Source organism: Hirundo rustica, chromosome 9 (assembly GCF_015227805.2).
Source record: "Hirundo rustica isolate bHirRus1 chromosome 9, bHirRus1.pri.v3, whole genome shotgun sequence".
Taxonomy (NCBI): Eukaryota; Metazoa; Chordata; class Aves; order Passeriformes; family Hirundinidae; genus Hirundo; species Hirundo rustica.
In genome coordinates, this window is record NC_053458.1 from 12,168,625 (window position 1) to 12,195,205 (window position 26,581).

At 38.7% G+C, this 26,581-nt stretch overlaps 1 protein-coding gene across 1 annotated transcript in view; it reads right to left on the reverse strand.

The window, feature by feature from the left end:
• Nucleotides 1-3,645: 3,645 nt before the first annotated feature.
• Nucleotides 3,646-26,581, reverse strand: part of LOC120756645 (vitellogenin-1-like) — a 65,212-nt gene continuing 42,276 nt past the window's right edge. Inside the window, 20 exon segments of the mRNA XM_058421756.1 lie at nt 3,646-3,852; nt 6,777-6,938; nt 8,092-8,251; nt 8,357-8,451; nt 9,021-9,118; nt 9,519-9,705; nt 10,402-10,537; nt 11,707-11,845; nt 12,364-12,506; nt 13,646-13,852; nt 14,878-15,093; nt 15,925-15,981; nt 16,064-16,091; nt 16,093-16,991; nt 17,673-17,842; nt 18,726-18,945; nt 20,482-20,626; nt 25,691-25,876; nt 25,989-26,082; nt 26,179-26,368. Of these exon segments, the coding sequence (XP_058277739.1) occupies nt 3,734-3,852; nt 6,777-6,938; nt 8,092-8,251; nt 8,357-8,451; nt 9,021-9,118; nt 9,519-9,705; nt 10,402-10,537; nt 11,707-11,845; nt 12,364-12,506; nt 13,646-13,852; nt 14,878-15,093; nt 15,925-15,981; nt 16,064-16,091; nt 16,093-16,991; nt 17,673-17,842; nt 18,726-18,945; nt 20,482-20,626; nt 25,691-25,876; nt 25,989-26,082; nt 26,179-26,368 (3,651 nt within the window). The 3' untranslated portion in view covers nt 3,646-3,733.

Here is a 26,581-nt window from a genome sequence, read left to right on the forward strand (position 1 = left end):
TTGGAATTTATGTAAAACTACCTGTAAAACTATTTAAAAAAACCCTAAAGGAAAATATTTAAACCACTGTAACTAAATAAATAGCCAGTAGATGGCAAGAGAGACCTTGAGATTCGATGTAAAACTCAGATGGCCACTAATAGCTACTCACTTCTGCAACCTTCTGAGCTGTCTCTGGTTTTAGCCTTAACTACTGTATTTGCTAGATTCCTGAGGTTTCTTATTCATCAGCTGCACTTAGATCCACACAGTACACTTATTTTTAGGGACAACTGAAGTTCATTTAATAACTCATTCAAACATGCTGAGTAAAAGCCTAGCTCTGTTGAGTTTAACCATTGGCTTCGATGGGGTTAGAATTGTAGATGCTATTTTTTTTTTTTTTTAATGCTCATGCTGCGGAGCCGGCATTTCATTTCCAGGAGGGGTCTGGTATTAGTGATTTTGTCCTTTCCTATCACACTGCAGCTGCTTTCTCTGGAGCAGAATGATCGTGCTTTCTTGAGAGTCACTGTGCCATTTAAAATTAGTGAATCAAAAAGAGCCAGGTCTGATGGACAAAAGGTTTGTTGTCTTTGTCCAGGATACAAAGGGCTGTGTCTCTGATAGCCTTTTTGCCTATCTGTCTGTAATAACACCATCCAATTCTAGCTTTTTAGGAATAGTCTACTAAGGTTTAACCAAAGCTGACCGTGAACAAATTAAGTGTAGTGTTTTGTTTTTTTCCAAATGCATAGTTATTTTACAGTTGGATGAATCTGAAAATGAAACCCTTCAACTTAGCAATAAAATATACTCATGTGGTTAGGCGATCTAGTGGAAAAATTTACTTTTTATTTCTAGAATCACTGAAGAACTTACAAAAGACATATGGGACTAAAAATTCATAAGCATTTCTGACTCCATCAAGTAGGTAAGTAGTCATATTTTTCTGATGCAGAAAATGAGGCACAGAAGTCCCCAGCCTCATGCAAAACCACATTACAAAGCTGCAAGGGCAGGATTAGGACTCATGCCTGGCTTATGCACCTTTTTTCTGATTTTTTTTTTTTAAACAATACTAGACTACCATAATTGCAAGATTATATTACTTGGTTACTGCAGTAAAGTCCAGAATTCATTAATACACACAATTCAGAAGCACTAGGAATGAAAAGTAGAATGCAGAAGAGCTCAGCCTGTGTAATACACATTTTAATACTCAGTTGAGTACATAGCTTTGGCTTGCTTTGTAAGAAAGGACAGGCATGATTTCCAAATGAGGTTTAAATCTGGACTACAGATATTCTCCCAGATGGGTTGGAAATGTCTGTGTGGTGTATTAGAAATTCCAGAAGGGCTTTTTCACACTTGTACTGCTAATGTTCTTAATTCCTTTGGCAAAATGAGCTGGTTCTGTGTCTTTTGCTTTGCGGTGCACACTACCAACCTCAGGCTTTTCTAACGTTCACTACATTGTGATTCTGCAGCTGCAGTGAAGCCTTTCAGGCAGTCAAAGGCATTCAGCTGTCTCAGCAAGAGGGCACTAAGGAACAGGAGCTGGACAGAAAGGAAAGCTGCCCCTTCCAAGTGGAAATGATGAGAGCGATGTGCTGACCCCAGAAAAGTCACTCCCTGGCCTTTACCAGTGACTGCTTTCCCCCTGGTTGAGCCTGCACCCCAGCCCAGGCTGCAGTACTGGTGGGGTGATGGTGAGTGAATTCCCTGCCCTGGGAGCAGAATTTCTTCTCTTACTAATGCCTCTTTGCTGTTACTAAATCCCTGCTTCAGTAGTTGAGCATGAAACTTCATTTTTCGTCTCTCCCTACTACCTTTGTCTTATCTGAAGTGGTTGACTGGCAAAAGTTTCTCTTTTGTAAACAAGCGGATTAAAGAGAGAGGTGTTGGATTAAAGAGGACAGTCTGATCCTATGAAAGCCAATGTCAAATCTCCCATAAGCCACAGTGAAAACAATACCAGCAAGAAAAGAACTCTTCAGGTGAGAGACTACTGTGGTGTAGTGGTTTTAAGGGAAAGTGGAATACAAAGTTTTTCATCTCCTCTCTTGTTTGAGGCTGTCTGTTTTGCAGTCTAACACTTCTGATCTAGTAAAACACAGCTTTTTTGAATGCATTTGTGAAGGCTTTATTAGAAATAAAAACAGGACAAGAATTCATGTTACTGGTCTTAGTTTGAAGATACATGAATGAAAAAAAGCTGGTGAATAGAGCACTGGCTATTTGTATATATTCTCAAATACAATACATAGACTAAATCAAACCTGGGGGAAGAGAAAGAGGCAGGTAACTGCCTGTTGCCCTCGTAGGTTATCCCCAGGGGAGAGCCTTGGTGCAGAGGCAAATACCCTTGCCCCAGAGTATGCACCAGGCATCTGGTTTGAACTAACTTGTATTGGCTTATTTCTGGAAGTAATGGTGCTATGACTGTACATGGAGAAAAATTGGGCCTTTTCTGAAAGTTGGTGGCAAGCTGCAATGAGAGAGAGAGTAAAAGGAGTACCTCCTTACATTAGTCATGCTTCTGCTCTTGAAAGAAAAGCACTGCGAAGTGTAATGCTGTAATTGTTCAACTATTTAGTCTTCAATCATCTTTCTGATAGATCAGTTTTTAGTTAGAAAGAAAAGTATTTTCTTTAATGACAATTTCCTGCTAGGATTTGGCTTCAGCTGTACCTTGCCCATGCTAAGGCTTCTCTTGGAAGAGTGTGCTGGCTGCTATTGACTGTTATGGAAAACATACCGTGGTTCAGTGCACGGCTGATTTGTGACACAGAGTGAAGAGATATTGTGCCATTGCTTGGGGGTTTGTAGGTGCCACCTACCCCTGGTCCCCTGGGGTGGGAGGGAATTGCCTTTCTGCACAGAGAAAGCTAGCAGATTGACTCTTCACTGGTTAAACACAGTCTGACTGTCCTGCTTGTATTTTATTTCAGCTTTATGATGCTATTGATCTTACATATCTTTCTATATATAGCTTTTTGGAGTATTTGGAATGCTGCTTGATGTATTATTGTTCCCTGAAGTTTTTGAAGCCATCATTTTCATAAATATACAATAGGAGATGGTAAAGCAAAAAAAAAGTTCCTATTCACACTTTTAGTTAGTTCATGAAGCAACAGCGCATCCATTGAAATTTAAATGAAAATGGGGACTGTGTCACACACTATAGCTCTCTGGAAAGCTACAGTGGGAGTCTAGCAGTCCAATTCATTCCTTTGTAGAATGTACTAAGGCTAATGGTCTTGCTGGGAGCAAAATATATTTTTTGCAGAATGGTTCCAGGAACAGACGCTGCTCTTTACCAGAAAACATAAAAGAAAACAAATGCTTACTGTGTCTTTAGTATGCTAAATATGAAATTCTTTGCACAATGGAATGTTAGCAGTAGCCATAATCATGTTTTCCTTTCATCACCTAGTGAACATAATTTTAAGAGCGGACTGCTGTAATTATATCGCAGATAAAAGGGAGCAGAATTTCTGTATAATATTATAGTTGGCCTGATTGTTTTGTTGATAGGGAAAAATAAAGAGAGACCACATGAATACTTATTTAATGAACATATTTATTAAGCAGTGCAGACTGTACATAATGCATTTGACTTTGCAGTAGGCTTGTTTTCTTCAAGCACCTTTCTTAATATTTTACTACAGCTATTATGTTCCCTTCTTATCTGTCCAGCTATTCAATTATATGTGTAGTATGTCTATAGCACAACACCAAAGTGTTTAGCTTAACTACAGCTGCCAGTGCAGGTACAATCAATGTCAGCATCCACAGACTCCACAACATCCTCAAATGCAGATTTCTTATCGCTGCTTTTCTGCCATTCCAACAGGCTTACAGCAGTCTCTGTCAGAAGAGCGAAGCCATTGTTAACTAACATCAAGCAAATGAACACATTTCAAAGAAATACTGTTTTGATGGCTGTCAACTCCCTCATCAAGTAAAGAATGAAATCCTGCCCTCACGACTGACATCTGACTCATCGACTTGGAACAGGATTTTCATCCATGATTTAATTACTGTAATACTTCCCTAAAACCAAAATGAATTACATTTCATGAAGCACAAAGACAAAAGGAGGCTGTGAAAGTGCTGGAGGTAACCCTTGTCAGTGTAAGACCACCATGTATCAATCCACATCAACAATCACTTATGTTAGTGCTGCATATCACTGAGTATTTCAGCTGATTATTTGTCAAAGTTCATTTCTGAAGGGTAAGCCCTTTGGAAAAATTTCAGAGGTTCATAAACTTCTAATTAAATTTTCCCATATATTGTGAAATCTGGCAGAGCATATTATTAGTTGCAGTATTAACCTTACCACACTGCTTTATCAACAGCAGCTTGAATAAGCCATATTCCTTAATGGTGAAATAATCTAAATGGAATAATGATACTCATCCTCCCAATAAATATTCCTAGCTAGTTGGAAGTTTATCATTGCATCTGGAAGAAGATTAGGACATCCATTTAGAGTCAGTTTGTATAATGAGAAAGTAAAGCTTTCATAATTTTACTTCCATTTGTTTTATTCCTTAGTTGGGCAGTACATTCATAACATGTCATCCCTCAACACAGGGAAATATGATCCAGGTTGCATCAGTCACCTGTGTGTGCCACGCCCTCTGTGGTTTAATTACTGTCCAATATTAAACACAGGTTTAACGTAATAAACTGGATGATAAATATTTCCCAGAAAGATGCTGGAGATGCTTTTAAAACATATGTTTTCAGGCTGTGAAATGAGAAATGCTATAAAATGTCTGAATTCTGTTTTTTATATACGCTATGCCTCTTACTCTTGGCACACTGTGGGTCTGAGCACATTCATAGCCATGTAGGAAATAGTTTCCTTTCAAACTGGATCACGGCTGAGTAACTGATCTCCATGCATAGGCCTTGTGGCATGTTGGAAATATAAACCAATATGTGGACTTAAACTTGGAGTGATGCCTGCCTCAGTCAAGTTCCTAAGGCCACAGTCTTGTTGATTTGAGGACAACAGGAGAAATTATGCATTCTTGTACTTCATTTTATCCTTGCTCCACTGGGGTCCTTCAATTTTGAAACAGCAAACTATCATGTCTAAAGTCTCATAAAAAGAGTTGAGAAAAATTCTTTGTCCTGTGCATAAATGTTCCTAGATTGAGAAAGGTGAAGATTTCTACTGCTTCTCCAAGTCACCAGACAAAGAAAGAAAAAGGATAGTTTTTAGGTGCTGGCCTTGTATTCCTATTAATCCTTAGCTTAAGAAAAAGCAATCAATTTAGCAAGCTAAATAAAAATAAATGGCATCTTTTTTCTTCCTTCTCCCCTTCCTCCTCTTTTTCTGCTCCCTTAAATAAATAAATAAACAAACAAACAAATGAATGAAGCATTGATTAGAAGTACTGCTAGCAGACTTCCCAGTCTCTGCTTCAGTAAATGAGCAAGAGAAGCCTGCAGTTGCTCTGAAAGCAGCGCTGGCTGCAACAACTAACATACCTTTTTTTTCTGATTTTCCTTTTTTCTCAAACAGTTTTATGGGAGAATGAGACAGCTTTATTATAGCCTAATATTCCTAGCCAGTGAGTGGTCTGGGGTTATGACACTCCAGAGATATTGACTTGGATACACAATAGAAATTTGTGGAACCTGGATATAATAAGATTTTGGGAGGATTTTTTGCATAGGGTGGGTTTCTCTATTTATGAAAGAACGCATCCATTCTCATCTCAGGGAGCCTTTATAAAACTATTAACACTCTCTCTGTGCTACTTGTTGAATAAGCTGTTGCAGATACTTGATTATTAGAGAGAGAGAGAGAGAGAGTGAGAGAGATCCTCTGTTTTTCTGGGCTGATTCAGCACATTGCAGCTATTAATAACACAAGCAAGGTGCAAAGTTCTACACAGATGTTTAAATTCAGACATAAAATACCCTGTCCATTCCAGTACTACTCAACTACACTGTGAAACTACACTGGATTATCCCAGCTAACAATGGATTTGGCCAACAATGTTTAACAGAGAAAAACCATTTCCACTGATACTTCCTAAGGGTAGGTTTCCCTGTAAGCTATATAGGTAATTAATTAAAAGAGTTAGGAAAGAATGCCCCAGAAATATCTGTAGGTTCCAGGCTGGATTCTCCTTTCATGATTATATAACTTTAGTGTGAAACTGTGACAGTGCCTCATATCCTGGTATAAATGAAATGAGAAAAAAGGCTCGTGTTTTTTTTTTTTTTTTTTTAAATCTGGGGCATGAGTATGTGTGTATAAAAAACCTTATAAACCAAACAGTTTTCTGGAACAATCTAGAGAACCTTCCAGCAATGTGCTTTTGCTGATGTATTGCACAGTGGCATGGCATGGCAGTCTAATTACAGCACTCATGTCACACTACTTGACTGACTTTCAATTGCCTTGCCTGCCCTGGTCTACATGAAATTGCAGGCTGTAATGTACATAAAAGGACCCTGTTGCTTATCTCAACTTCATGGAGATCCTGAAGACACAAAAATTTTATTTTGTGATATTATTGATTGCTGCTGCCCCTTTTGCCTCCTCAAATGTTTTTCTCAGATGATGCTACCTGCCATCACCTAACCTAGCTTTTAGCTGGTCAGCACTGTCAGCAGTTCTAGCAAATACTAATGGGATTAAAAACAGCAGCTCAGAGAGGAGCCGGAGCAACATGTGCATGGCTGTGCTGTGCTGTGTTTTGTTCTTTTGAGCGCTCTGACAGCTCCTGCAGTACATGACACACGGAGGGAGAAAAATACTGTACCTTTTGGGAAGCAGTGGAAGCCAACCTTTACTGAAGCTTTTTCGATTGGAGTACAGTCTTTCATACATTTCAGTACTGGGTCAACAGAGTAGCACGTAGATTCCTCACCATCAATAGTGGGATTTCGATTCAGCTTCACATAACTGCGCTGCAGCTTACACCCTAAGAAGAAAAGGAAAGGTAGTTAAAATTGTAGAAATAAATCCCAATCGATCCTTGCAATAATAACAGTCCATATTTTCTCTTCTGCTTTTATTAAAACACAGGCATCTGACAAACCATTTTTATAGCAGTGAGGTTATCAAGATAGGACAATAATAAGTTGAGGAAAGAGTCTGAAAGGGGAGCTATTTTTAAAATCTAATTGCACAATATAACCCAAATGGAGTCATGTATACTCAGTTTTTTAGAACTACCTAATACACAGGAAATAGCCTCTCATGCCTGAAAGCTATTAAGAATAGATGCTGCAAGCACAATGGCTACTTCATTGCATTAGGAAAAATGTCAACTGTAGTGAATGGATAAAAAAAAAGGAAACATTTATATAATAACAACAAGGATAATTTTTGTATTGGATGATTTTTATAATGCTGCAATTATCTCACTAGAAAGGTATAATGTAACTTAAGAGGATCCCAGCTACGACTCTGTTTCCTGACACACAGATAAGCACAATTCTGCTGCCACTGAAGTCAGGGAGAAAGCAACCATTAACTTCAATAAAATTATTTCAGGTCCAAGGTAAATGGAGACCTAGCAAACAAAACTGTATTGATGTTATGGGAGTCTAACATTGTTTCTCCAGCTGCTGTGAGATGAAGCTCTTTACTGTTGGAGTAGTTCTAAATATTTTCCTGAGAAAAACAAAATTTTTTGTGCTCTGGAAATTTACGTGTGTAGGGTCTGATACTGCATTTGCAGTCTGCAACTTGTGTGGTGAAATTAAGTTTGCAGATAACAGCTGAAACTATTTTGATACAATGGTGAAAATCACACTTTTTTTGGTAGGAGCAAGATTAGGGCTGGTTTTGCCTCTCAAAAAACCCCAACAACTCAGTGTAAGAAATAAAAATGGATTATTTAACATTGAATTGCAGATGAGACAGAGACTTTTGCTGGAGTATATATTCTCTATATTCACAAGAAGTGTTTTAAACATTCAGTTGTTAAAAAAATTAAAATGGATACATATTGATATTGTAATTTCTAAGTAAAATACATTTACTGCCCTAAAAAAATATTTTCTAGCTGTAGGCAGAGGAAAAGTGAAATCATAATCTATCCAAGCATAAAGTTTTCTGGATCCACTCACCACCAGAGCAGGTTTCTTCTAGCAGTACCCATGAATGAACAAATGCAGAACAGCTGTGTGCCAGCCTATGGTTTGGCATGAGGAGTTCATTTTCCTTTTCTCTGTCATTATTACCACAAACTCCGCAGGTCTTTCCTCTCATCCATGAAGCAACCGTAACCTGCAAAATAACACATCTTTGTAGGGAATGTTGAAGTGTTGGTCTGTCACACTGGCAAGGTACTAGGCAGAAAGAAAACCAGAACACTGAAAGTAAGTGTAGTACCTTAAGATTTACACCATCAAAAGTCACCTTCTTCAGTCCGAGTGCTGGAACTTCCACAGTAACAGTTTTTCCATTTTTATAAATTTTAACATTGTCTGTAAAAGGATGGTGAATCACACAGTGATCATCTTAAATTAATGGAGAAACGGAGTGACACAAAACCCACCACGATGCATTTTTCTTTACAATGATAATTTTGCTGCTACAGTTAAATATATATATTTAAGTGGAGAGGAAAAAAAATAGAAGAAATATATTTTTAAAAATATTCTATTGCTGTTGCCTATAGTTGGAACTGACTTCTGTATACAGTGTGCTAAATTTTGAAATGATAATGACAGTGGTGGTACTCCAGCTAAAAGCCTGAACTAAAGCATCTCTCTGTGACTATAATGTGAACATTTTTTCTCAACAATCACTGACTGAGTATATGGTAAGAAAGGGCTTTATTTACCTCTCAGTTATGCTGGAGGAAAGTAAGAGTGTACATATGATAGGAAACATGAACATAAGTCAATACAAATCTTAAGTAAGTTGTCTTTAGTTTTCTCTTTGAAATAATTCCAATTGTGCTTTCTTTACACTGAGATTTTTCTGTGAAATTTATAAAATCTTGATATTTAGTTCCCAGGTCAGTCTTGGAAAACTAGTTATCACAGCTTACCTTTTATGTACTCAGAACCTCCACTTTGTGATAGAACTCGTTCTTCATTGCATGCCACAAGGAGAGATGAATTTGAGGCAGGACAGATTGTGATGTTCCTTTAGAGAAGGCAAAAATAAAAGAATAAATTAGTGGTTAATTTAAAATGTGAAAAGTATAGGTATTTGTGACTATCTGAATTTTAATTAAAGAACAAGCAGTTTTCTTTCCAAAGTGCAAAATTCATTGGGACTGTGGGCTTTACTATTCGACCTTTAAGGAAAAGACAGCATGGGGCTTAGTGAACAAGTTATCAGATATTAGTGGCTGTGGAATTCAAGACAAGAGCAACTACACCGTGGAGTCTCAGATGAGGATCCTTTCTGGAAATTCTGTCTTTCCCCATACGTCTCATTGAAAACCAGTTTCAGCTAGAAACTAGATATCTCCCACTCCCAGACTAAACCCCCTGAGAAAATTTACACCTAATTTCTAAGCCTCAGTATAAACCACACTTACACTGATGTTGTATTTATGTGAACCTCTCTTGAGAAAGATTGAGGATCAACCTTTCTTGTAGTAATGATGAATTTTGGGTGTTCAGTACAGTCTTGAACTGCCACCAGGTTGCAGCTTTTATTGAAAGAATATGAATGACTCACGCCATCAAACGTTTTGAAATCTCTCTCTCTGATTTCACAAGTGGCTGCAAGACAAAACCACGCAAGAAACAACAGATATGACCACTGCATGTGTTGCTGTGAAGTATTGAAAGACACATTTATGAGATTGAACCACCCAGCAAACAGGAAGAAAAGTTCACCTCTGTGGCAGAAGCCAGAGTCTGTAAGGACATGAGAACACTACAAAATAGCTACCTGCTGTAGACTATACTAGTATTGATTTTGACTACATGCCAAACACAAAGCTCAGGCTAACAGGGACTAAAATGTCCAAAATTCTTGAGAAACGATGCCATAACAAACTGCGATAAAAACTCTCCATTTCCCACAGGAGTGCTAGGCACCAGCTGGGTAGAAACTCATGTGGCTCCTTTTTGAATAAAATAAACTGGACAGAAAATACATGGACTCTCTTGTGCCCATCACCTGATGCTTCTCAACACAGAGCTGGCACCTTCTCAGGAGAGGCAAATGACATCCTCTAGTCCTTGAAGACAGGAGTGATTCCCAAACTGTGAATGTTTACAGCAGTTAGAAGACTCTTCATTCACCTGCCAAAAATCCTGCTTCTCTGTGAGGGAACAAACTGCTGGAAGCAGGGTTACAGATGTTACCCTTCCCTATAAGACCATTAGAAGGAAAGGCAAGGCCAAGCTGTGGCAGAGTATGGATCTACACACATTGCTTATTCATGAGACAAACATATAAGTAACATTTACATTGATCTTCTTGTGCTATTTGTGAAGCTATTTCAGGAAATAAATTCCAGGCAGTGATATCTCGAGTCTCGTAATCTGGAGATGGGCCTAAGGGCAGAGTGAATGGTAATCGGAATCCCTGACAATAAAGCGTTACCTGAAAAAGCAGGAATGAAAATACATTAAGATAAATTGAACCGTATGACTGTACCCCCCCCATCCCCCCACTCTTATCTTGGAAAAAAAAACCCTTGAAGATGCATTTCTACAATCACAGTTGTGTTAGTCTCTGCAGAATGCACCCTAACTTTCAGCTTTTGTGAGGAATCATTATCATCTCTTCTAGTCATACTTGACTTTTTGAGAAATTGTTAAGAACACTGTAAAGTAACTGATAGAGATGAGTTTAAGTGATAATTGAGTGACTTCTTAAAAAAATAAGGTGACAAGTTGAGTAACTGAGACGATGGATGTGCTTGGGAAAATGAATATCATCCATTAAGGGCTGAAAACCAGCATGTTCAACGTTGGGGTAAGATCCTTCACTGTAGGTACAAAGTATATTTGCCAAGAGAATCAAATGAATGCCTAATGCTCCAACTTCTTAATTATCACATATTAAAAATCCTGCAGCACTGAAGAGCTATGGAGGGTTAAAGATACACAAGTTTCTGTGTATGAATATCTAGCTGTTAATAATTTGCCAGAGATCCATAGGGGAAATTTATAAAGACGTGCATAGGGATTTGGTGGACAAGGACCAATTAATTAGCGGACTCCGCAGACCCTGCCTGTGCAGGGTGCTCTGAGAGGGTGACTATCTGCTCCAGTTTGGTTAGAGCAGAGCTGTATTTGTGGCTTGCTTGGACCAGTCACATCAAGCATGGTTACTGCATGTGTGGGACTGGAGTGCCATCACACACAGATGTAGTTTGCGGCTGCAGCAGAGTGCAAAGGGTTCTCAAGGCCCCCTCAATCTGCCCTGAGACCCTCATTCAAGAAGTAGTCACACTAGGTAAAAATGCCTATAGGTGTGAGTACAGAGCAGTCATACTTGAGACAATTTGGCCTCACCGCTGTTCTCAAAATGCAAATAAAATATTTGGCTACATAGTATGATTTCCAGCTTACTACTGCACAGGGCCAAAGCAGCACAAAATCAAGAGAACTGTTGTATGTATTTCAACACCCACCTAATATAGTCAGGTATATAGCAGCTTCTCTAAAAGGGAATGCTTTTCTTTTTATTTCTTTACATTAAGCATCAAAAATTCTAAGTTAAAAATCATTCAAGGTAAGGAAAAGGAAGATAAAAATTTAACGTACCTCAGGAGCTTTAATTACCGTATCAATTGTTCGTGGAGATGTTGCAGCTGCTCTTACTATAAATTCATGAGATGGATTTCTCTGATGTACTTCTGAGAAGCCCAACACGAGTGCTGCACCAGGAATGTATTGCATGAATCTAGAGGTAAACAAGATGTGACATACTCAGGTGCATGAACAAAAGCACACATGGGACGGTGAGGACTACTGGCAGATCCAAACAATCAGGAAAAAAGAGAAGAGCTGAAAAGCCAAGGAAATAATACTTTGGGTCAAATTGAATGGTTGATTTTATCCAGAAGAAACACACTGATTTTATTTTCCCTATCTAAAATTGCTATTTTTTGAGACTGAATAGAAGAACATCTTAAAACAAAAAGACATTTTGAACTGAAATAGCAAATAATTTAATAAGGAAAATGAAATCAAGCATAATTTTTAAATATTTGGAGGCTATCATTTAATATGAAACATGTGGAAAAAGTAGAACACATTCATAAAATACTTGTGTACCACTGAACTTGTGCTTTCCATCCAAGCACTGCCCATACAAATATGTTTGGGTTGAAAAATTCCATCCAAATCTTTCAGTGTTCTTCAAAAGCGAAGTAGGGTAAAAAAGTAAAATAAAAACTTAGGAAATAACGAATTACATACGCTGTGCTTGTCTTTTTTATCCAGGATGGAAGATTTCCCCATTGCACCTTCAGCTGTGCAGCTGGCTTCTTCGCCAGTTGTCCTGTGGTAGTCACTGCTGCTATCCTGTAATCCTGGCACTCCTTTCCCCATCTCAGTCTGGCCTTTGTAAACAGAGAAACAGTCACCCAAAGCTCAGAAAAGAATCCCAAAATGAACCATGACCATTTCAAAATGCAAAATTTTCTTTCACCATTTTGTGCATTGATCCTTCATATTTCCAATCTTTTACTCTAAATAGGCTCACAGAGAAATTTTGACTTCTTCATGCAAAATCTGAGGCATAGAAGGAAAAACGTTTTCTAATCTGTGCAGAACTACATATACATGTTCTAGTCTCAAAGCAGCCACTGAAACCTGTTGAGATTTCCTTAAATGTGGTAACTTCTTAATCAACATGTGTTTTTTTCCTAGAAGAGGGCTGCACTATAATTTCTCTGCCTTCCCCAAGACCTCCTGATTTGAACCCACCCCACTTTCTTCAGTACTGAATATCATGCTGAATTTGTTAATTGCAACTGCAGAAAGCAGAGGTTTATAAATTGTTGCACAAACATCTCTTGCTCTAAAAACTCATGGGAAGCATAGCACAGGGATATGCAAAAAAAGTAAGCCCTGTTCCTTCATTTATGATGCTCTCTTTGGCATCAACCTGTTACCCAACTTTGTTTTTTCCCATCTTTTCATATAAATCCTAACAAATACAACATTGCAAATATATTTAAGTTATGAGTCTTTTGAAATCACAGAACAGTCTGACTTGGAAGAGACTGAGAAGGATCATCCAACTCCATCCAGAGAGAGTTCAACTCCTAAGTGAATGGCCCATACTGGGATCAAATCCTGTGCCCTTAGTGTTGTCAACATAATCTCTAACCAACTGAGCTAATCTTGGGGTCAATAAATTATATACAGAAGAACAGGCAAATTTTCTGACAAGAAAACACATAGTAGAACAAATAGTGATGAAGAAGTCAATTTCTCAATTTTTAAATGCTTCTACTGGTAATATTTTGATATATCTTGAAATCAATATTTTTTGCCAGATTTTGAAGTATTTTTTTTACTATTATCTATTTTTAATTTGAAAGAAAACTGAAATATTGTCTGAAACTTCACCAACTTTATGAAACATTTGAAAATCAATATGCCTTTCCTGTTTAATACTCCTCATCAGCAGATTCTCTGTGCCCGCTTTAGGCTTTGTAGATGTCTCTCTGTGCAAAGCTACCTGTGCACTTACCTGTGCTTTCAGAGGCAGTATCACAGCATCAGCACATGCTTTCCAATTGGTTTCAGCCAGCTGAACCACAACTAGTTGCACATCAACTTTGGCAGCATCAGAACGAACATATGCTGTAGCTTGATAACCTTGATTTCTGTTGTCACTCCTTACTGCCTGTGCCACAATCGTAATGCCAGGTGGAATTACATCTCCCAGGAAGTTGCGCTGAAAAAGAGCCCCCAACCATCTGTGCTTAAGTATTTCTGTGTATTCACCAGAGAGCCTGCAGTCCAGTTAATGTGTGCTGATAGCAGGCAGCAGCCCTTGTCCTTCATCAGTTTTGTTTGCAGTACATATTTCTATATCCACAACAGTTAAGGACGAATTTAGCTGGAAACTTAATTATTCAAAGATATGATTATTTTGATGGGGGATCCAAGACACTTCCAAGCTATCTTTATGCATATAACAAGAGTTTGGTCATTATTTTAATGTTGCAAATAGCTGCTTATAGTGTGTACTAGAGACATTCAGAGTAGGATACACATTCACAACTTATTTTACTATATTACAGTTCCTTCAAGCCCATCAAGTATTTTAAAATCCTGCTTAGTAGCAGAATTCCCCTAGATTTTGCCTGCATTTGCAGAGCTATTTGTTCTATTATTATGTAGATACCTTTATGCAGTACAATTATAGAATACTAAGTGCATAATAAAGGTAAAGACGATCTGTGCTTAATGGGCCTTCACGTTTACCAATCAGTAATGTCCATGGAAAGTCTGATTTTAGTTATACTCTGCATGCACTCATGACCTCCAGTCTACATTTAAAAATAATTAGGCAGATTTATTTATTTCTTCCTCCTATTTTTACCTAAAGCAACTGTTTTTGTATTCTGGGCTTTCAGGGGAAAAAGAAAATTCTTTCCTCTTTAACTCACAGCTATATTCCCTTCAATGTATATAATTTCCAAATCCAGGCTTTCACATGCTGCAAATACCTTCAGAAATGAAGGAAAGGAAACAGGTAAACAAAAGCCTGGATTTGGGGAAAAAAAAAAAAAAAAAAGGTGTTTTTTTTTGAGGGAGGAAATATCTCAATGAACTTTGACTTTCAATTTACAGACTTGATTTTTAGTGTCCCTCCTGAGCCTAACCCCCTCAGCTTGTCAGTGCCACCACACCTACAGCTCCTGCTCAGCGGCCAGCTGAGCCTGGCTGCTCTGGGTACCACACACAGAGCTGTACCTCATGTGTCAGGCTGGAGCCATGGCTGTGGTGGTGGATGCTGACTCCTTTGCTCCTCCTTGAGTTGTGGGCAGAATTTTCTCCATGGTGGTGGTGATGGTGGCTGCTGCTGCTGCTGCTACTGCTGCTGCCACTGCTACTGCTGCTGTTTCTGTGACTGCTTCCCAGCTCAGAGGAAGATGATGATGAGCTGCTTGATCCTTTATGATCGGGATGCTATGAAATAAAAATAGGTTAAAAATCTATGAGACAGCCTCTAGTTTTACAGTGTAAATATAAAAATCAGAGCTATCAGCCTCCCTTTATGGGTAACAGACTTGGACATATCTAGAGTGTTATTTTTATTTCTATGTATGGACATGGATTAAGTTGGGTTGGAGCGTGCCTCAGATCCACCTCGACATCTCTGCTGAAAGAAAGGCTGCATAGACTCTGTTTGCAAATGACAATATCACACTGTTCAGGTCTAATGCTAGGGAAAATGAAAACTGGCATTTCATAAGTGATCAAATACATCTATATCCAGGAAAAAAAAGATTATACAATTTCATGAATAACACTATAAATCATCATCTTCTTTCATATGCAGGATATATAATAACTGTACAGGTGACACCTACAAAAGCCACTCCATTTTCACCCTTCCAATATATGCTAAAAATACCTTTGTGCCATAATGTGTACTGAACCTGGTTTCTGGGAAAAATCCATGTAATGATTTTGCCATGGTTGCCTAAGAACTGTAGACATAACTATTCCCATTGGAAGGTCCCACCGTTTGATCATTCCCCCACGGTGTTTGTTAACCTAGCTTTGGCTGCATTTATGTGTCCTGACCAAAACTTGAGAACTGCAAGTGCTTCAACACCAAAAGGATGTAGCGTAATAGCATATTAATAATAAATCTGTTTTTTTGTTCATCATCAATATTGCTATTGGACAAATGGAACGGTCAAGGGAAATGGCCCAAACAAAGCCCTTCAGTATCAGGCTTGGTTCCATTAGCTGCAGCTACCATGGCATTGTGCACTCGAATTAGGCACCTACCCAGTGGATGTGAGCAGATTTGAAGCGGAGACTGTATACTTTTGGAAGGTGAGATTCCTGCAAAATTCCAAAAGAAGTTATTACCTACAGCTCAGTCAAGATCACCTCCCATCAGAAATCAAAGTATTAGACATTTTACCCATTCTGTGGAAATGTCGTGACTACTGCCTACTCACTTGGGACTTGGCGTGATTCCTCTCAGCCCGTTTGTCAGATTTGCTGTGCCAATGGGAAGCACCACTGCTTTCACTGCTGCTGCTGCTACTCTGTGTTTTAGACTTCTGCTCACGGGCACTTCTCTCTCCTTCAGCAGCGCTGGCAAGCGGAAATGATGTGGTTTTGGATTGCTTCTTAGCCTTAAGCTTTATACCAGATGCTTTGCTACTGCTGCTGCTACCTGCACTGCCTCTGCTACTGCCTTTGCTGCTGCTACTCCTGCTGCTGCTGCTGCTCTGGCTGCTGCTACTACTGCTTTTGCTACTGCTACTCTTGCTACTGCTACTCTTGCTACCACTGCTGCTGCTCTTGCTACCACTGCTGCTGCTCTTGCTACCACTGCTGCTGCTCTTGCTACCACTGCTGCTGCTCTTGCTGCTACTACTGCTGCTCTTGCTGTTACTACTACTGCTCTTGCTGTTACTACTGCTGCTCTTGCTGTTACTACTGCTGCTTTTGCTGTTACTACTGCTGCTTTTGCTGCTACTACTGCCGCTCTTACTACTACTACTACTACTGCTACTCTTGCTGCTACTACTGCTACTCTTACTACTACTACTGCTGCTCTTACTACTACTACTGCCACTGCTACTACTATCACTACTACTGCCACTGCTGCTACTACTACTGCTTTTGCTGCTGCTACCACTACTGCTGCTGCTGCCACTGTCCCCAAAGGGGTAGAACTTCTTTCCTTTGGCTTTAGGCTGTGCTGTTTTCAGATTTATCTGGGTGCCTCCCTGTGATGCTCTGTCATCAGAGTCGCTGCTGGAAGGGCTGCTCGTTGTACTCTCGGCACTTCCACTGGCGCTGCTGGCACTGGATGATGAGCTCCTATATTTTCTTGTCCCCTAGTCAAGGGTAACATTGGGGAAAAAAAAAAAAAAAAAATATATATATATATATATATATATTTTTTTTTTTTTTTTCTGTGTTCCTGCAGAACATCATAAGTAAAATCAGACTCAGACACCTCTGAATCTCTGTTGCCTTAGAAGACAAGGTGCATGGTTGATAACTTTCTTGCAAGACATCACAGTAATTCAAAGGCAATTTCATAATAATGTGTCAAACCCACACATAAGCAGAACAATACCCCAAACACTTTCATGATAAGGAGCGTGTGCAGCAGTAGTTGACCACGCAATAACATGTAACTGATATGGGTAATGACAGTGCTGTAGCTGTCACTGTCTCAGGGCAGGTTGTGTGGTTGGTGTCAGAGCATTTTGCTGCAGTTGCAGCAGCTGTAAATAACAGACTACTTTTTGGCCACACAATAGCTATTTTATCTCTTACAAGAGATTTTCAGAAAAGCATACAAAACCAACTTGCTCTTTCTAATGTCTTTCACTTGCAGAAAGGATGAGGGCCAACAAAAGACCTGCCAAAAGACTTGTGTACCCAAAAGTCTGTCATTATTTTCCACTTTGGCATAATATCTAAACAAAGGAATTATTTAGTAGAAGGAATAAAAATAAGCTGTGTGTAAGGTCTCCCACAAACCTAGAAGTGGAATTTCACATCAGTACCTGATCATCAGTGTCTGCAAGGATTTTCTTCACTTTTTTGATTGCTTGTTTTCTGGAAGATGCTTGTGCTTCTGGATCTTCAAATGTTACCAGACGTATCATTTTTGTAGGAGCTTGGTCTCCTGCTTGAATTGTGACTTGTATTTTTTCAATAGGTGCCTCGGTGTAAACTGAAATTGCATGACAATTAGTGCTACTGTTACTATTAGCAATTAAGTGAGAGAATAAGCCAATTTTGTTATAATTCATTTAGCCATTTTTTTCTCAAATGTAAGTGTTCAATGATTATTATTGGCATTGAGCAAATTTGTTAAATTTTTTCTCTAATAGCTAAGGCACGTAATTGCAATCAAATTTTAAAATATTACCATGATACTGGATTCTTTTCAAGTCAATAAACAGAATGATCAGCAGATTTAAGTCAAATGAATTGGATTGCTTAAAGAGATAAACCATGGGTTAGTGAATTGAACGTCAGACAGGAACTCAGGCTCAACTCTTGAACGCTAAAGAAAGGCCCAATGGTTTGGCCATTAGTTTCATACTTAGGAGACCCAGATTCAGTGGCCTGCTGTGCTTTTATTTCTTATGATCATGGATTAAGACATTAAGGACTAGATCCTGGCAGGGTTAATCCATAATTCCCTTTTAGAGTCTGGGTTTTAGAATGTAGCTACAGGACCCTGCATCAGATCTGTTGCCCATGTCCAATTGCTTCGTGCTTGCATCCCAAATCCAATGATTCAGGATGCATCAGACACACTCTGCAGGCACAGATCAGCTCTGCTTGACGCTGGCCACGCTGAGTGACATTGCTGGGAGAGCTGGGAAATTTCTGCTCAGGCGAGTGGGGGAGAAATGGATTCCTGCTGCGACATAATCTGTTGCCAATACTGGCAGGCCTGGTACTTCTAATTGTAGATTTAGCGGTATTTAAGATGCAATATATATATATATATATGTATGCACACACCTGTATCTATCTATCTATATGTGGTGTATATACACACACTTTCACCCACTATTTTCTTTTTTGTGCCCAGTTGTATTTACCTGGCTTGAAGGTCATTCTCAGGGCGTGCTCTCCAACTAGGTAATAAAGAGGCACATTTTTGATAAATGCTGCGTGTATGCTTTTTTTCTCAATGCACACTTGAACTCCAAATGTACTTGCATTGAAGCACACAGACTGAACAAATGGCTCTTTTCGGGAAGAAGAGTGTCCAGAAGAAAAGGGATTTCCTGATGAAACATCCTCTGCAGACTGTCTATCCTATTAGATAGCACAACACGTCAAGTTAACTCAGAAAACAGTGAGAGGAATGCCTGCGTGTTATGCATCCTGTTTTGGTAACAGCTACCTGTACTCTGCAGGGGGAATTAAACCAATTTATTCGAGATAGCAAGGCTGTAACATAGGACAACTTGGTTATGAATTGGACAAAATTATCATCTGAATCGGTTGATTAGACTACCTACTAAGGGGCTTCAGGCTATAAAAATGGAAAATTATGCCACAAATTAATTCTGAATATTTAATTTTGTTTTCCTGGAACATCAGACAACGTTAACAGGTCCTTGATAAAACTGACCATGTTTTAGGCTGACTGGAATTTTTCCCTTTGATTTTTGATGTGTCAGACAACAGAACTTTCAACTACGTCCACAAAAATTCTAACTCAGATGAGGTCCAACATGAATGCGACACTATATCAATTAAATGGTCAAAACATATCATGTATTAGAAATTTCCACTAAAAACTATGTAATTTACATGTAGTAAGAAATGCTTGCAGAATACCAAATTAAAATGAATTAAAATTGGAATCAAATCCATGAAATGAAAACTATGATTTCCTGAAGCAATGAAGCAAATATCTAAAGACACAATAATCACAAGCTTTTTTTTCACATATAATTCAGGTTTGCAATTAGTTTTTTTATGCAGTTTATCATGTCTCACAAGATTCCAGCCTTGCATGAACTCTACCACAAAAACTGGAATTTCTAGTGATATTGGGAAGTGCTCCACTCAGTGCCACTTTTCAGTTGCTGTTCATTTAAGAATAACTGTGGAGTGCTGAGTTTACAGGAAGGGTAGCACAGAGGCAAAAAGCAGAAGAAAGCTTGTTCCAGGATATTGGAAACTGCTCCCACTGATTGCACATTTGTCTATTGACTTCTCCTTAGGAAAGTGCTGTTCTTGTCCTCTGTTCAACTCTTACTTTATCTGAAAACCCTTCAGAGTTGCAGGATAACAATGAAACCAGAACAGGACAGCGTATTCCTCACCTCTGTCAGCCTTTTGCTGAGTGAATGTCACAGCGATGCCTTCACAACCCTGCCCATCTTAGAAAACCTGTCCTGGCTTTTATGGAAACATGGCTCAGGAAGTCATGACACAAACTGCACTCTGTCCTTGAATCAGGATGGTTTAAGCATTAAATTCAGCTCTGTGAGTTGAGCAGTGGAGCATCTTGTGGAACATTTGTGACTGCCCCAGGAATTTCATGCTTGCATAATGGTTGCAAAGTATTTTAAAGATCATGGGCCTGTAGATGGCAGTGCAAAATTAATTACCAAAGAAAATGTTTTGCTTTAGAAAAAGTGTTCCAAATTTGATGTATTACATTCCAGATTTTAAAATAATATTACTATAGAGCTATTTGTGTTATTAGATTGAACCTGACTTGTTTTGAGTGAAGCAGCATTGGTCAGAGATGAATTGTACTCTTTTCCATAGAGAAAAGAAATGGTTCCCTACAGTTTAGAATTCCAAAAAAGAATAGTCAGACACTACATAATTTACCTCCGTGCTATCAATCTCGCCTGATGCAGAATCTGAATTGAAGGACGTCTTCATTATGTCGGTCACTGCTTCAGGTAAAAGAACTGGAGTCATCTTACTAGCAGACAAATCCCCAATATTTCGTGTAACAGCAAATGTCTTGGACCTGCAAAATAAACATTAGAGGAAACCTGTATTGATAAAGCACTGCTGAGGAAAAGACCTGAACGATGCCTTGTGGCCTGCACTCAGCAACATGTATCATACCTTGCAAATAGCTTTACAGATATTTACAGCATCCTTCCTGTTAGCTGCATTTTCAAGGACTGCTAAGAGTCAATAAAGACCCAGAACAATCTCAGGGGCAGACAGCCCAGCTAGTTTTTTAGAATCATGTGTAAAGGTTAAAAACCTTACTGTTGGTTGGATCTTCATACCCAAATACCATGAGAAACAACACACTTATAATTTTGACTGTGGATTACATTTTCAATTTTTGAGTCTCCTATTTTGAGCTCCCGGACTTTCAAATTTTTAAACTTATCTTCTGTGTGTTCACTGCAGTAGCCTTAGTTCTAATTTCTTTTGACATTATATTTGGAAAAATACTGCCATAACTTCAAAAAACAACCTGGGGACTGGTGGCTACTGAATGCTGTTTCCTGTGCAATTTTTATTAAAGCAGAATTGAAGAAAGGAGTGTGAAGTCATGAAAGCAAGTGTCTCCAGCTTGATTTAAAATCACTAATACTCATGGCTTGGCCATGACTTGGCAAGAGGTCAAGAGAGTTGTGCAGGAAGGTTAAGAGCCTATTTATGTAAATGTGTTCCGTACATTGTTTCCAGGGTTGTGAATTCTAAGTGCATTAATCAGGATCCCAGATAAGTGATAGAAGGTGCAGCAGGAGACAGGCTCTCATGGTAAAATATCCTGAACCCCTGGCTTCATACCCCACATTCTTCATGGAACTCGTTACAGTGCTGTGACCTATCAGTTTTGCTTTGGGTCAGAGAAACATCTTGAAGGCTGAAACACTTTTGAGAGACAAAAACCTATTTCCCCCAGCTATTAACACTGTGCTAGCTCTACCTTATTAGCCCTTTATCAGCTAACATCCATCTCAAAATTCCCCATCCTTTCTCAAAGATGAAGCTGATCTCTTTGCCCTGGGCCTTTTGTGGTCTGCCAACGGAGGTGGCCGCTGTGACAGTGAATGGAAAGATGGTCTCAAAATGGTCTCTATTTTAATACGGTCTACACTGTACTAGCCTGAGCAATTCCAATCTAATCTATTTGAAAGATGAATTTGTATTCATTTGATAGCCCTCTCTTCCTCTTGAAGGCTCCTACCGTGCTGTATGAAATATAAAGCACACAATTGCTCTTCATGTGGAACACCTCAATAAAACGTGTGTCACCTGTGGGCTTTGTTTTCTTTTCCATCTCTCTCTTTTTTTAGATAAGGACATGACAGCAACGCTCCATGCTGGGTGATAGGAGAACCTTGAAGAATGGAATCTGAAATAAAATATTCCCCCTAACAAGTTGAAGGGATAAAAGAAAATACAAATCAACTTGCATTTCAGATGGCTCATCTGGGTAAAGAGACAAAAAGGGAAATGGTTTTATTTTAATCCCATTCAATAATTCAAATGACCACTGAACTGCAGGCTGGATCTCCAAGCAGAAAGCCCTGGGGTTTCTTTTCCAATTTTTTTAGTATTTTTATGCCAATAGTCTACTCCTGCCACCTAATGAAAGCGAAGGATCGATTCCTCCCTGTTGAGCACAGAGAGCCGACAAATGTAGCTGCATCACAGGTGACACATGTCAATGTCTGCAGAATCACACGGCACAGTAAAAATAGGCTACAAGAGCCAGCTCTGGTGCTTTAACAAGAAAAAACACTCACAAAGAAGGCCTAAAGCTATGGTATGAAAGGATCTGTTCTCTCTGATCCCACACAAGGGAGAAAAAAACAAAAAGGAGATTTTCCAATATGTATTAGTACATTTTTTGGATGAGAGAAGGAGCTGTGCTACAATATAAGCCAAACTCACTGCAGGGGTAAGGGACAAGCAACTCAGCTATGCTGGACCCACTGATGTTTCAGAGAGTGTGGCCTTTTATACATCCCTAACATGGAGACAGAAGAGCTCAAATGTCTGTTTAAAACAAAAAACAATCAACAGAAAACTATTTCCCAGGTTTTAAAATACTGTGACATCACATATAAATACATGAGAAACAAAATGCAATCAGCCAGCCAGATCTTTAGCTCTCTTTCTGATATGGTGAAACAAAATCTGCTTTTCCTATGCATCTTCCTTCCAGCTTTGGTGCAAAGGTGTTATAAAAACAGAGACTTGGAGCCCCACCTGTTTCCCTTTCTGCCCCCCAAACACACCTTGCTGCATCAACAAGATCACAGCATACAGTGCCTCTTCTGCATTTTCCCCTATACAAAGTGTTGTCAGGTTGGACAAAGAATTTTCTGATTACCTGGTTCATCTTATAAATAAGATGCCCATGTGAAACAATTTCTGCTTATCCTACAGCTAAAAAAACCAAAAAAATCTTATGATACAAGCCCTATTCATGATTATGTATATGCTTCAGTAGGCTGTCATTATGAATATGTGGTATATTAGCAAAGTGCATTCTCTGGCAGCTCTCCATATTTATACTTTAATCACAGAGCTCTAATCTCCCCTGAAATTTATTTGATTTTTACTTCTTGTAAATTTTGTTTAAAAGTATGTTGAAGTAGCCATCTGTAGTATACTAAATAATTATGTTAAAAGAGCCTTTAAAATAACCATTGTTTTTTAATTAAGTTTTGTTAGAAATGAGTTGAAACACATGCTACATATTCTCTCTATAGCAGGATTAATTACTGTGCTCTGATTTTTGCAATAGAGAGAGTTGAGGCCATAACGTGCTGATTTTTTTGGGGGAATGCAAATCTTGATCACCAAAATGTTCTTTTTTTTTTTTTTTTTCTTTTTTTTTTTTCCGAGCCTGTGATTACTTACTTGAATTTCTCTTTGGCTCTTGAAAATTTATATAAATCCCACTGCTGTGACATGTTATAACCTTTATGGTGTGTAGGATATAAATGAACTTAATGCTATTGAAAACAATTTGCTTCCTGTGTCTGAACGTGAGAGATGATGGGGGAAAATAATATCACACCCTCTCTAGCTTTAGTGACATGGGACTGTAGAAGGTAACCTGCTGACCATCAAGACAGTGACTAATACTAAAATATTTTCAATGAAGCTTACAGATGCATGACAGATCTAAAACTATTTCTTTAAATGGGGAATTTAAAGCTAACAAGGGAAGGTGTCATGATATCTCAAAAATATTGACTTCAATTAGATCTTTATTATTTGGTAGATCTATGCAAAAGGAACAAAAAGACTATGTTGAACTAAAATTTTTAACTGAGTCTATATAGCTATATATGGATATATCTATATTTATATATCTATCTCCTTTCCCTCTACCATGCCTGCCTGTTTCTCTTCATACCTCTAAGGTTTTACTTTGCTTGGTCTTTGACCTCCTCAGTGATGTGGTTCAATGTTACATTCTCTAGTTATTGCTTTGCCTTCGCTTCCACTCATTGCTGTTTCATCACTCTGCATGGTTTCCACCGGCCATTTATTTTGTAACAGTGAATGGGAATGCTTTTTGGAGAGAAATTGATGATGCTAGAAGTCATCCAGTGAGTATTAGCTTTCTCATATACTTGGCATTATGGAGCTATTTCCAAGTGACTACTTCACTTTATAAATGGGAATGCTGCAGGGTCTAGAGCAGGGCTTGTGCTGGAACTCATGGGTTTCTCTGCTGTAATACCTTGTTTCTGATACTGACTTGCTTTCTGTTTTATGACAATGCATTTAACCCTTTTTGTGTCTCATTTGATCTCCCCTTAAGTCAAAGGGAGAGAATATTTTTATCTATTTGCAGGGAGGATCCTTCTGCTAATATTTCTCTCCGCTTGAGGCTCTAAACTCCCTATCAGTATTCCATATTCTCATTTCAGTTCAGTGTGCTTATTGACTTCATTAATATCTGCCTTATCCTCTCTAACAGTGGGAACTAGTGAGAATTGTTGCCTGCTGTCCCTGATGACCTTAGGAGCAGACTGTCCTGACCTCCATAAGAAACTGAACAAAAAACCCCATACAGCTAACTTTTCATCTCTGAAACGCTGAGACCCTCCCTGTCTCTGCATGGGTAGAACCCATTTACAACCACACTTGAAGGAGTGGGGGAATTGTCTTAGGGAGGAGGATGAGATGTCAAATGCATGTCAAATGGTCTGTGACTATTGAAGGACGAGGGAAAATAATGATTAGCCTAACTGGTGGCTAAATTGAGGAGACCTGCAGAGCATCTCTGGGCCAGCAGCCATGCATGCTAATTGCAGCTGGATCAAGCCACTGAGCTCTTTTGTTACGGCTGTATTCCTAGAGCAGAAACTTGTTAACATTTCAGTGGTTTGTATAATCGCTGATTTCTGTTGTCAGTGGAGCCTTTTCCTTTGTGAAGAATTTTCAGCTTCTCTTTCTCAGGTTTTTTTCATGTGTGTGCGTGTGAAGGTTTTCTAACTTTGGTCTGCTGCTTTGATTCCTTGGACATACTTTTTCTGTTTCCTCCTGCTCCTTGCATTTGTATTTCCATCTGTTTTCATTTGTTTGGCATCTGGCTACAACAGTTTTCCAGAGAGTATTGTAATTGCATGCACTGATAATAAATCAAGGAGACCTAACAGGTAAGAAAACCAAATGGCAGCCACAGGGGAACAAGGTAAAAACATAAGAAACACCAAACCCTCTATGCTTCAAGGCATCTAATCCAAATATAGCTGGGATAACTGTTCTAACTGATAGGATTCAGCTGCCTTATATCTTACCTATTGTTTCAAGTTCAAATATTTGTACCAAGATAGAAATTTTATGTCATTTGTGTTTCAGATAGCTTATGGAACTGAACAACTGAGATACAGTCCTAAGGAGGATTTTCAGGTGAAGACTACAGAAAGTAACACATATTTTCAAGCAAAGGTTTAGTGCATGTCACTTCATTTAAAATAAAGATAAGCTATACCAATCACCCCCACTTATCCAAGCTGTAAGTAAAAGATAAGATTACTAAATGTATTTAGGAGACTCTGCTTTGCTATATAGAATAATCCTAAGTGTTATATCTTACCTTACGCTAATTATGTTAGTCTCATCTTTACATGGTGGAATTTCAATTTTGATATTTTTTTCCCTCATCTGGATAGTGGCAACAACATTCACAGGTACATGAACATCCATTTTGGTGCGTGCCTCCAGCCCTGCCTGGACTGTGTGTGTGTTGATTCCCATTACAAAGGTCACCTCCTTGGCCATGCTGAAAAGGTAGAATGAGGGTATAATTATGTTCATGCAGCAAACAGCTGCTGAATATTTATGGCCTCTGTCACTTGAAAATATTATTCTTTTATTTTATACTAAATACTTACCTTAGACTCATTTTGGATCTCAGCTTAATATTGGCATTTAGTAACTCAGTCAATCTGAAATCAGACTTGGGGGAAGGTGTAATCTGTGCTTGAACTATTACAAAGAAAGCAAAAAGAAGGGTAAGAAGGGTTAAAAATGCCCTCCAGTCCTAGCAAGAATGTTTGTATTGCTAAAGCAATGAGACGTTACCATTTCCTGACACTTTTGTGACAGAAGAGTAATAGAAGCTGGCCTCTGTTGGGAAGCCAGTGCAGGTGGGCACAATGCGGCGGATCTCAGAGGACAGGAGAGCTTTGGTCCACTGCCTCCCTACACCACTTTGAAGGCTACTGATTATTCTCCTTAGTGAAGGGATTTTTTCATCAGATCCATACCATGCCTGCAATTACAGAGTTCAACATGTCTAAATAAGCAGAACTTGAATATCATGATCCGTGTCATTAACTATGCCTCAGGGGAAATTCTGCCAGCAATGATTATAAATAATCCTGATCAAAGCTTGACCTTATTTGCCTTGATTAATACTAGAGACAAAAAAACCAACCATGAATTTATAAAAGGGAGAGAATGTATGAGAGTAACAGAAATTTAG